The sequence below is a fragment of the Melitaea cinxia genome, chromosome 29 (genome assembly GCF_905220565.1).
Source record: "Melitaea cinxia chromosome 29, ilMelCinx1.1, whole genome shotgun sequence".
Lineage (NCBI taxonomy): Eukaryota > Metazoa > Arthropoda > Insecta > Lepidoptera > Nymphalidae > Melitaea > Melitaea cinxia.
In genome coordinates this window covers 1329110-1342583 of record NC_059422.1, presented here as the reverse complement: position 1 = coordinate 1342583, position 13474 = coordinate 1329110, and the positions used below count along the sequence as shown (strand labels likewise).

Below are 13474 nucleotides of genomic sequence, written 5' to 3'. Positions count from 1 at the left end.
ATGGCGTCGATTAAATATTTATTAATTTTCGTGTTATTTATAAATGGAGTAAGGAGTGATAGTTTATTTGAAAGGTCGTACGAGTACGTTATGAATTTGGGAAAGAATTTAGGGCCGACGTTTAATGGTTTTTTGGATTGTTTCGGGGAGAGGGATGCTTGGTCTTGCACGAGGGAAATGGCGGGAAGATTGCTTGACAGCTGGGATAGAGATGTTGAGAAGCAAAGGAAGCTATGGGCAGGTAAGCTAAAACAGATTATGTTATTTTATTCATGACATTTTTTTTGTCATTGTCATGAGGTTTATAAATAATTTTTAGACACAAAAAATATATCTATAATAAATAGATAAAAATGAAGATACCTTATTAGAGGAAAAGACAAAGGTTTTACAATAATTATTTAATTTAGTGTAGATATATTATGTACTGTGTGGCTACGGTACTAAGAATAGCCACCCCCTTTCTTCCCGTGGGTGTCGTAAGAGGCGACTAAGGGATAACACAGTTCCGCTACCACCTTGCAACTTAAAAAGCCGACCGGTGGCGGGATAACCATCCAACTGCTGGCTTTGAAATACACAGGCCGAAGACGGGCAGCAGCGTCTTCGGTGCGACAAAGCCAGCCCTGCGGTCACCAACCCGCCTGCCCAGCGTGGTGACTATGGGCAAAACACATGAGTTCATGTTATTTTTTGCGTAAATTTGTGGAGGCTTATGTCCAGCAGTGGGCTGTAATGATGAATGATGATGATGAGATATATTATACTATATATTGTATATACTGTATATCGTATTATATTACAAGTATTAATTTATAACAATTTAAAAAAATAAAATAAAAAATCTCATAATTAAAGTCTGCTTCAAATGTACTTTCAAATCGTCATTTTAGAATTACAACTGTATTAAAGTTTAAAAAATTAGTATGAATAATGTGGTATACAATGAAATGTTTCATTAATAGACCTGTGCCCAGCGGTTTCAACTTCATTAATTTGAGGATGACATTAACCTTTAACATTCCTCGCTAAAAAAATTTAACTTGATTTAAAAAATGAAAATATTTGATGTCAGCAATAGTTTAATGTAGTAATATTAATTCTTTAGTGATGATATTAAATAATTCTAATTTAAATTCTACAAAATTATTCAAGTTATTTATAAAAGAAACCAAGGCAAACATCTGTATGACACATACAAACGTTATTTAGGCTCTAACGGGAATCGATCCACGTAACCTAAGCTCGAAGACATTTTACAGGCTAGGTCTGCAGATAAAAATTAGTCAGTATAATATCCGTTCCATTTCGAAAACAGAAATCTTAAAAGGAAGTAAAAGTGTCTTCCGCTAGTTTCACTAACAAGCTAATCTGATTCCAGTTTTTACATTATATGTAATTTAGAATTTCAAATCATGGTACTATCAAGCAGTCTATGACAAAATATATTATGTAAATTTTTTTTCAAACAATCTTTACCCTACTATTAAATTCAAGATATACTCGTATCAAAAAATTTATTTCTACATAATAATAAAAATCATACTTGGACAATAGTTTTAGTGTGATGCGAGGTCCCTTAACGCCACAATTGTGGCTTCAATTCTCAATTATGCTACAAATATTTCTATCTTGTCTGGTTGTATATCTTCTCTCCTCGTCGGAGAGCCATAAGTCCCAGGTGTTATCATAAACACCTGATAGCTATCCCTAATCATGGTATATTATCCACCAACCAGTAGAGCAGTAGCAAGGTTCGTTAAGCCCTAACAATGCTCTTATCCTCAAAGAGGCCTTTCCCCTCCAGTGGGACATTTATAAGCTTATTTGTTAGTCTAAATCGCACTAGGAGACGTTAAAAAAAAGCAGGCCGTAATATATCACGTTTCCGCTTTTTATTATAAGTACTGTACTGTGTGGCTACGGTACTAAAGAATATGGCCACCCCCTCTCTTCCCGTGGGTGTCGTAAGGGGCGACTGAGGGATAACACGGTTCCGCTACCACCTTGGAACTTAAAAAGCCGACCGGTGGCGGGATAACCATCCAACTGCTGGCTTTGAAATACACAGGCCGAGGACGGGCAGCAGCGTCTTCAGTGCGACAAAGCCAGTACTGCGGTCACCAACCCGCCTGCCCAGCGTGGAGACTATGGGCAAAACACATGAGTTCACGTTATTTTTGGCGTAAACTTGTGGAGGCCTATGTCCAGCAGTGGACTGTATAGGCTGTAATGATGATGATGATTATAAGTACAACTAGATCAGTAAATAAGCACACGGCTCACCTGATGGTAAGCGTACACATGCACACAACACTGCTTGAAAACAGTATTATTTCGCTGTGATCTTCTGTAAGGTCGAAGTACTACCCCAATCGGGCTGCTCCAGATTTTGAGCAGGATATTTCCAAGCCTACCTCAGTTAAAACGTATTGAAATAATTTCAAGCAAGAGCAATAAACAAACTGACAGAGAAATTACACAAGCAAATCTATCGTAAATACAAGTATATTAATAATAAATAGATTTAATAAATCCGAAAATACAACACTCCTTTTTGGTCTAAGTGGTAAAAGCATTGAACCTACTACCGGAATTGACACAGATTGCAGACTGACAAGCATATCTTTATCTCAAAGAGATAGCCGTCTTAGAACAAGGCGTGTCAATGTAGTCAAATTTACAAGCACCTATGCACCTATGTATATTGTTTAATACTTTTCATTTTAAGTTTTTCCTGCTTGATTTTTCATTACAAAATTATTTAGACCTAACTAAACTTAAACTAGCTAAACTTTGTACCGCCATTTTTGAATATAGCACTATATTTTTTTGTACATAAAGGGTTTATGTAAATAACAAACGCGATAATTGTGTTTGCTCGCAAGCTAAAAAAACCGCCTTTAATTACATCGACAAGTAACACAACGTAGGTAGACGAAAAAATAGTCAAGTAAATTCAATTTATCAAACATTACTCAAAAAGTAATCATAAGATATCGATGAAATTTAAAAGGGACCACGAGACAAGCATCAGCTTTCGATTTAAAAAATATCATCGAAATCGTTCCATCCAGTCAAAACTTTTGAGGTTACATGCATAAAAAATACAGTCGAATTGAGAACCGCATTTTTGAAAGTCAGTTAAAAAAAGAATTATCCAATTTCTTTTAGTCATTCGGAAGTTATACGAACATACATTTATTTCGGTCGTTCATTTTTATTTATATAGAAAAAATGAAATCATCATAATATATAAGGTAAGTAAGGAAAAAGCCTCACAATTACTCCACATAAATTATATATCATTTTATAGATAATTGCTTGCTCTACCGGCACAACAAAAAAATGTATTATTGCTTTTGTTTTTGTAAATTAATAAATTATTAAAATTATATATATATATATATATATATATGACTATTTTAATTTTAAAACAACGGGAATATGATTGACGGTCGATAAATTATTTGTTCAATTTCAAATGAAATCACGTATATAAATAATTTTTGTAATTTTGTAAAGTGAAAATTATTATACATATTTAGTGCGAATTAATCGCACGGGTCTTATATATATATATATATATATATATATATATATATATATATATATATATATATATATATATATATATATATATATATACTAGCTGACCCGGCGAACTTCGTATCGCCTAACACAAACTTTATCGTATGGTATTAAAGTTCAAATTGACTTTTAAGTATTATCACAAATCTTTTGTATGGGAGTATAGAAAAGTGTTGTTTTTAGACTTTTTCAGGAAATTTAAAATTTTTTTTTTAGAATATTTCTCTCCGTAAGAACCATCCTCGTACTTCAAGGAATATTTAAAAAAAAGAATTAGCGAAATCGGTCCAACCGTTCTCGAGTTTTGCGCTTAGCAACACATTCAGCGACTCATTTTTATATTATAGATATATACATAGTTAAGAAGAAAGAAATGCCGAAGCTGATAAGAGTAATCGTTAAAACTGAAGACAAATAGAAATTTCAGTTAAACCACCGTGACTCCGGAATGAACGGTTCCATCTTCACTTATTTATAAAACGTTTTACAGTAAATAATATAAACAATAAGTATATAACCTTATTTCAATGGTTTTAAAGTTCGGAATCGCCTGATAATGTTATGATATTTTTTTTTAATTTGCGGTTAAGTGCTTGACTTTCATTTTATTCAGATAAAGAGGATTAGATATATATTAAGTAATGAATTTTGTTTCTTTGTTTATAGCAATATTCTTTGTTATATTCATGGAATTCGGTAGTTCTTTTTTTTTGAAATTCTTTCGATAGATGGCGCTGTTTTACGAGAATTTGACAACTATAGCGTGATAATTACTAAGGCTTTGTTGTTAGTATCTTTATAGACTCCAGAGTGCAAAATTAGACTTGTAATGCAGGCTTTAATACAATAGATTTTTCTCGAATGTTCGAAGATAACTCTATGGGAATTAACATTCGCCCCCTATAAACTTACTGTGAACGAAGATTGTTGTCGTTTTCGTATGTTTTCTGGTAAAAAGCCACAAGATAAAAGAGTGTGTGTGTGTATGTATGTGTGTGTGTCTTAGCTATATGCAACTGGGATTTAATCCTTAAAAACGGTTCCCGTGATATTTAAAATTAAAACGTTATGTTAAATTAATCAAATTATAATTAAATTAGGTAGGGCTCAACAGGATATATCCTGCTTAAAATCTTTAGAACTCTGACTGGAAAAGTACCGCGACCTTACAGATGATCACACCTAAATAACACTACTTTCAAGCAGTGTTGTGTTCCTGTGGTGAGTAAGGTGACCAGAGGTTATCGGGGGTAGGTAGGATCGGCAATGCGCTTGCGATGCTCCTGGTGTTGCAGGCGTCTATAAGCTACGGTAATCGCTTACCATCAGGTGAGCCGTACGCTTGTATGCCGACCTGGTTATATATAAATATATTATTTAAAATAATACAACTGTAAAATTTAACATAAAAATAAAAAAAAAACTTGCTATTCGAATATGTCTTTCTGGTAAATTACTATATCTTGTATAAACAGCTGAAATCGCTCTTAAAGGTCACTCCAAGCGTCACTTAGCGTCTGCGTCAGATTTTATTTTAATACGATTTTAATTCCAATGTTTTTTATCATCTATTACCTATTTCTTTAAAACTAAGCCCAATATATTTTTAATCGTAAATATTATAACTATGTATAGTTTTTCACTATCACTCATCACTCCAGTCTATCACAGTCCACTGCTGGACATAGGCCTCCAGATATTCGCGCCAAAAACAGCGTGAACTCATGCCCGTGTTGCCCATAGTCCCATAGGTTGGTGACCGCGGGGCTGAGTTTGTCGCACCGAAGACGCTGCTGCACGTCTTCAGCTTATGTATTTCAAAGCCAGCAGTTGAATGGTTATTCCGCCATCGGTCGGCTTTTTAAGTTGCAAGGTAGTAATGGAACTGTGTTATCCCTTAGTCGCCTTACGACACCCACGGGAAAAGAGGGGAGGGGTTATATTCTTTATTCCCGTAACCTCACAGCAACTAACCTTTTTTTAAACTAAGCGGCTTAATAAATTACCAAAAAGTGGCGGTATTTAAACATATATGTCATGTGAAATTAAGAGGCCTCCTCAGTGCCGCAAGAGGCGTTAATGACCGCATTGTGTGTGTGCTGTCAACTACGAAAACTGTCATTTTAGCATGACACCGCCCGTTAAACTGATACAAAAAAAGGCTGTACTTATTTGTGCCTATTTATTTACATTATTCATATTTATTTTATGTTGTAAAACTAAAAAAAATGATAATTCTTTTATATATATAAGACAATTGTTGAATAATCAGAATTGGGACCGGAAAATTAAACTATGTGTCTAAAAAAATTAAGAAACGACACTCAAGGTTATTTAACCGACTCCTTTAATTAATAAATAAAATTAAAATTAAATTTTTCTTTTATATTTGACTACAATCGAATGCCAAAATCTTTTCGTGAACAATATATATCACTACTGCTATAAAAGAGGTATAAAATAGGTGTATAAAAGAGGTGTGTGTGTAAAAGATGTGTAAAAACTCAAAGGGATCTCATTCCTTTAGATGTCCTTATTTATGAATTTTTTCGAGCTATTGAAATCGAGTATTTTTAGTTATTTATGGCATTATTAGACGACGCGTTGGCGCAACGGTCACAGCACAGGTGCGCGTTGCGCTGGCGGTTGCGGTCTCGATCCCTGCATATGACAAACATTTGTATTGGCCATACAGATGTTTGCCGTGGTCTAGATGTTTGTGCAGTCTTTTTGGGTCTCCCCACCTAGTGCCTAGGAGAGCACGTTAAGCCGTCGGTCCCGGTTGCTATCTTGTACATCTGATAGCGACGTTACTCATAGTAGGGAATATATCCACAAACCCGCATTGGAACAGCGTGGTGGATTAAGCTCTGATCCTTCTCCTACATGGGGAAAGAGGCCTATGCCCAGCAGTGGGATAATACAGTTGGGTGTATCAAGCGTCGAGTGTACAGACATCTTATCCTTAAAGGCCGGCAACGCGCCCGCAATTCCTCTTATGTTGCAGATGCCCTTGGGCGAAGGTAGCCATTTAACATCAGCTGGCTCCTTCTGCTCGTTTACCCCTCTTGTTTTAGAAGAAAAAAATTGTTAAGCTACATTGTTTTTTTTTTGTTTTTTTTTTGAGCTTACTATAAGACCGCGTCTTTACGGCTTAGTTACTAATCTTCAATTGATAATTTTCGTAGTTTTCCCGCTAAACTCAATTACGTGGTTTATTCCGTAACTATTTATAAATAACAAGCGACCCGCCCCAACACCGCACGGATGCAAAGACTATAGTGTTCCTCTACTATATTATGCATGTATTATACATATAAACCTTCCTCTGGAATCAGACAGTGGGAAGCGACTTTGTTTTATACTATGTAGTGATTATGTTCTTAAGTTGTAAATATTTCATACGTAGTTTACAACATTTTAATTTTATTGTACTTCAATTTAAAAAAAATACCAGAAGTTTTAAATTTTTTTTTTAAATGAAATACCACAAGAGTTTAAGACACTATAGACGGCGCCACGGTCGCTTAGACAAATATAAAATCATCATATCAAAAATTTCGATCTAGCGGGTACATCGTTTCATAGCTTTATTGGCTAGAGCACCGACACAGTCAGTCGGAAACGCAGGTTCGATTCCCGCTGAAACGGTCAATTTTTAATATGATATTAAAAAAATGGTAAGAATTTAAAATTTCACAAAATCGCATATCAGAATTCCATAACATTTGGAATGAATAATTGCTCGTACCACCATAACCGGTCTCTCGGTGAAAGTTTCAGAAAGTTTTGATGCGTCGTTCTCGAAACATTTCGAAGAAAGTTCATTTCCTTATAATTTGTTAATTGTGAATAAAGAGTGATGATGAGTATAATTTAAGTCCTAGTGGGTCTCCCCACCATGCCTCGGAGAGCACGTTAAGCCGTCGGTCCCGGTTGTTATCATGTACACCTGATAGCGATCGTTACTCATAGTAGGGAATATATTGAGCTCTGATCCTTCTACATGGGGAAAGAGGCCTATGCCCAGTAGTGGGATATTACAGGTTGAAGCGACGACGGAGTGATGTCACAAAATTTTGGACCACTCTCCACCCCTTGTCTAACAATGTCACTTCGTCGACCCACTATCCTCCCTTAACGTGTGACTTAACTTAGGGATGGCTCATTTTGATGACCAATGTATGTATGTTACATTGTTCGCTATTATATTTATCATATAAATTAATAAATCCGCATCAAATGACTAAAATAAATTAAAAATTGGTAATATGTTTAGCATACACAGATGTGCCATCTGTTTTTTTGTTAAGAAGGTCAACACATGAATACTGATCACAATTTAAATAAATACATGTCTATAACATTCACACATGGTCATCTTGGTGTTCCTAAGGTAAGCAACTTAATGCTTGTGTTATAGGTAACAGCCGACTGGTATAGTTACGTAAGTATTATCAAAATCAAAGTCAAAAACAGCTTTATTAAAATAGGCTCCAAGAGCACTTTCGAATCGTCATTTTACAAATTAAAACTTTAAAAATAAATTATTATATTTGTAAAAGTAAAGCTACCACCGATTCGGAATGTAGATTCTGCAGAGAATCGGCAAGAAACTCAGCAATTACTCTTTTGAAAAATAATATATAAACTGTGTTTTAGTACAAAATTAGTAACACACAAACATATAATAATACTGATATCGAATCGAACCCAAAACCTCCAGAACAGAAAGCAGGGTCACTACAAACTGCGCCAACTGGCTAGTCGACAATTTAATCGTTTATGTGACCATTTATTACATAAGATATATAATATAATACATTATCTTAATTCTACGCATAAATCGGTGAATTAATTATGTATTATTCGTTTACATTTTTTGGGACCGACGGCTTAACGTGCTTTCCGAGGCGCGGTGGGGAGACCCACAAGGACTGCACAAACACCCAACCACGGCAAACACCTGTATGGCCAATACAAATGTTTGTCATGTGTTATCATGTACACCTGATAGCGATCGTTACTCATAGTGGGGAATATCCGCCAACCCGCATTGGAGCAGCGTGGTGGATTAAGCTTTGATCCTTCTCCTACATGGGGAAAGAGGTCTATGCCCAGTAGTTGGGATATTACAGGCTGAAGCGTTACATTTTTTGCTGTTAAGGTAGCAAAACAAGCGAATTCGCAAGCACAGTTGGCGTATTAAATAAACGTTGCATTATAAATGTAATGTAGAACAATGTTCTAAATATAGTCTCCGCTTGTTGTTCAAGATAAACACCAGAAAAAGAGTAATTACATCAAATTGTTAGTTCCAACGCATGTCCAACAAAAAGATCAACTTCCTGTTGTTATATGTAGTCTGAACAAAAACAGAATATTTTGTTTTGGGTAATTTATTTTAAAAATTAAAAATGATAGTACATGAAGCTATCATGTCCATTATTCCCTGAATAAGTTCATTTTTAACCGACTTCCAAAAAAGGAGGAGGTTCTCAATGCGACTGTATTATTATTATTATTATTTATTTATTTTTTTTTTATTTTTTTTTTTATTTTTTTTTTTTTTTTTTTTTTTTTTAGGGATAAGAACGTATTTATTTATCTATCAAAGACGCATAAACATTTCATTTACTATTTCATTCGTTTCTGTATTTCTAATCCAAAAAACTTCTCAAGTCGTAAATTGTAAATATGTATAATGTTTAATAAAGAAGGTTATATAAAAAAAAAAAAAAACTTCTTAATTAATATTGAGAATATCCAATATGTGGTAGTTTGATATTAGCTTTTGTAATTTTCTATTTAGCATTATTAGTCGATATTTAATGATTGTGTCCAGAGCTTCAGGAAGAGTGTGTTAACCTTTTTAAGTGGTCTAATAACAATTAAGAAATTGTAAGTAAAATATACCTATTTAATTAATTTCATAGATTAAGGCATAGTTAAAGTTAGTTAATAGTGAAATTATTTCATAGATTTAAGCATGCTGTGACATCTTCATAGGCCGTCATCATCATCATCATCATTTCAGCCTATCACAGTCCACTGCTGGACATAGCCTCCAAAAGTTCACGCCACAAATAGCGTGAACTCATGTGTTTATAGGCTGTATAGCTTATTTGTTATTTAGTGTTAGTATTAGATATAAGATTTGCTACAGCAACTAATACATTAGCTACTGGCTGTCCATAAATAAATAAATAAATTAAGTTATTATAAAATCTAAAAATCAAATTCAATAACTTAATTCAAATAGGCTTCAAATGCACTTTTGAATCGTCATTTACAAATTAAAATTTTATAATGATTATTATATTTAAAATTAAGCTACCACCGATTCGGAATGTAGATTCTGCAGAAAATAATCGGGAAGAAACTCCGCAGTTACTCTATTGAAAATAATGTATAAATTGTGTTTTAGCAGAAAATTAGTAATATCTTTCATGAAATACAGCATCACTAAGTCCACACATCTTTATCAAATATGTAATCCTGACAGAATAATACGCTTTATCTATTAATTGTTGAAAAAATTGCAAAATCGTTAAATTTAATAATCTGTAAGCTATCCAAATAAAACAAAATATATATATAATTCTGCAAACTATTACTTTAATTGTGACAGTTCACTCATTGAGATGCTTCACTCCGACAATCAGATTTATTACATACTATTATAAATGTAAATTTACTTCATCTTTATAAACTCATTTACATCACAACACTCGAGTCCGTATAGATTAAAAAATATAACATACAATACAATTCTTTGTTTACTTAATCATAAGTATACGTTCAAACGGCACGCGAACAATTTGCACTTATAATAACCCTGGACAGAGAATTGGGCAGTACATAACAAGTTCAGGGTCTGTGTCACTAGTTGGACAAAGTTTATCCTGTAAATAAGTTACGATTAGACTTTAACAGCATAGAACATGCTAAAGCTATTCACCATCATACCATCACCATCAGACCGTACGCTTGTTTGGCACTTTTATACTATAAAAAGCCTTTCAGACTACGAATGACCTTGAATCCATAAGTTGATTGCCCTTTCAAACAAACAATTATATATGTAGTGTGTACTGATACAATCTTAAGTGTAATTTTTTCATAAACGTAATATAATAATAAGGAAACTGTTATACGAGTATATTTTCTTGTATTAAGCCTTTTATGTTTTTATTTCTCTTTTGTATTTAAAGATAATAATGAAGTACAAACATTTTTATTGCTTCGTAGTATAACCTTGTGGGTCTCCCCGCCGTGTCTCGGAGAGCACGTTAAGCTGTCGGTCCCGGTTGTTATCGCAGACCTGATAGCGATCGTTACTCGTGGTAGGGAGCTAATCCTTAAACCTATTATTGAGCAAGGCTTTGTCCGTCTGTGTGCAATTTGCAGATTGACTTAGAACTACTTTAAAAGTTAAAAATAAAAACAAACAAACAAAATTAGTTAGTTTGCAAACTCGATAAAAATTTAATCGATTTCAATATCACCATTTTAAAGCTACATAATCCATAAACAATATAGGCTATATAACATCACTCTACGACCTATAATAGCGAAACAGCCATACACATCAATGCAAGTGATTTAGTTTAGTGCAGAGAAAAGTAATAAAATTACACTGTTTTGTCTAAGAATTTACTCAACTGTTGCTCTGTAACAAGGTTTCAAGGTTTTTGAAACGGATCGCACGTAATTCACAGACAGACAATACACGAGAATGTAAGTTTTACTTTTCTCGCGCGAGAAAAAAATTCCATTGAAAATTCTTTGGAACATTAAGCTCGCATCCCCGGGTGAGGATAGGAGTAGGGTCAGCAGCAAGCCTCTTGGTTCTGCAGGGGTCCATAGACTAATATCCACTTTTTTTTATCATTAGGTCGGCAAACAAGCGTACGGCTCACCTGATGGTAAGCGATTACCATAGCTTATAGACGCCTGCAACACCAGAAGCATCGCAAGCGCGTTTCCGACCCAATCCCCAACCCCCCCCCCCTCTCCAGGAGCTCTGGTCACCTTACTCACCAACAGGAACACAATACTGCTTGAAAACAGTATTATTTAGCTGTGATTTTCTGTAAGGTCGAGGTACTACCCCAGTCGGGCTGCTCCATATTTTGAGCAGGAAATTCCTGCTGTGCCCCACCTCAGTTAATACCCTACTTACTGTCAGGCATAACTTACGCTTATTTACCACTTATGTTGTATAAAAAAATGATTTCACTAATGTGACATAAAATAGAGAAAGAACGGAGGAGAATCGGTGAGGTTGTGATTACAACCTGATGATGATGAACGTAGAAATATTACGTTCATACAAACTTTCATACAATAGCGTTCGTGACTTGCCTCTTTAAGAAATTAAATACAATAAGACATTCACACGAATTGATGGGAGCGATTTATCAAATTCACTCGTGGTTCCCATCACACAATCAAATGAAAGTTATTTATAGAGACTATTATATTTTTATATTGATGTAACAATGGTTGTTAAGATTATATGAACATAATGGTAATTGAGAATGATTATTAACATATATAAATGTAATGATGCTCTCAGCATCATATCATCATTATAATTATATATATATATATATTATGGCTATTAAAATAAAAATTTCTTTTTTTTTTTGATACTATCTTATGCATATTTATTGTGGGTTGAATAATTTATTTTATGTATATAAATGAAAATGAATGTTGCTAGGTGCATAACTCGAGAATGGCTCGACCGATTCGGCTATTTTTTTTTTGTATGTTGTAGGCTACTGTATCGTGTCCAGTACCCAAAGGTTATCTGGAAGAAATCGCTATTTAGCGATAAGATCGCCTTTGTACATCTTCTATTGTGTCTTTCTTTATATGTGTCTGTATTTCGGTGTACATTAAGAATAAATAAATAAATATGTTCCTTAAGGCTCACGGATGGTTTAAAAAGTTAAAAAAAAAATTACTATTAACTTTTGACAAAACGAAGTTTGTCCGTGCAGATGGTTTTCGATAAAATTATAGCCGTTGCTCAATATAGTTACTTAATTTTAATACCATCATCATCATCATTTCAGCCTATCGCAGTCCACTGCTGGATATAGGCCACCACAAGTTCGCGCCAAAAATGGCGTGAACTCATTTGTTTTGCCTATAGTCACCACGCTGGGCAGGCGGGTTGGTGACCGCAGGGCTAGCTTTGTCACACCGAAAACGCTGCTGCCCGTCTTCAGTCTGTGTATTTCAAAGCCAACAGTTGGGTGGTTATCCCGCCATCGGTCGGCGTTTTAAGTTCCAAGATGGTAGTGGGACTGTGTTATCCCTTAGTCGCCTCTTACGACACCCACGGGAAGAGAGAATAATGCCGTAACCACACAGCTTTTTAATTCCATAACTTTTTGTAATTCTGTGAAGTGTAGATTTTTGAACTTTGTAATTATAAATGTATTTTCTCTTTAGATGCTGCAGATGCTGAAGTGACGTCATCTGGCAGGTCATTTGAGGAGATGCCTTCGAAGCTGGGGCAAGAGATTGAGCTGTCTCTTGCGGCGCTAACAAATACAGTACAGAACAGCATGGCAAGGTAAGACATTATAGCTCAACTTTTATATTAATTGAAAAATTATGTTCCTGACAAACATCGACAGACATTCGCGCTTAACTTTCGAACTACACCATTGAACTACTGTACCAAACAAAAGAGTCACTCAACATTTATTAAATCCGAAGAACCGATGCAAAAAGTTTCGAAATTCTGATTCACTACGAAATTCCGATTTACTAATGACTTATTAAATTGCTTTTAAATATAATTATAATGTTTATGGTATAGAGTTTGGCCCGACCCCGGTTCTAGCCATAACCTCAAATCCGG

General features: G+C 34.6%; 1 protein-coding gene across 1 annotated transcript in view; it reads left to right on the top strand.

The window, feature by feature from the left end:
• The window catches only part of LOC123667692, a 33486-nt gene continuing 20012 nt past the window's right edge, over positions 1–13474 (top strand). The window contains exons 1-2 of the mRNA XM_045601533.1: positions 1–241; positions 13060–13183. Coding sequence (XP_045457489.1) covers positions 1–241; positions 13060–13183 — 365 coding nt within the window. The remainder of the gene's footprint in view (positions 242–13059; positions 13184–13474) is intronic.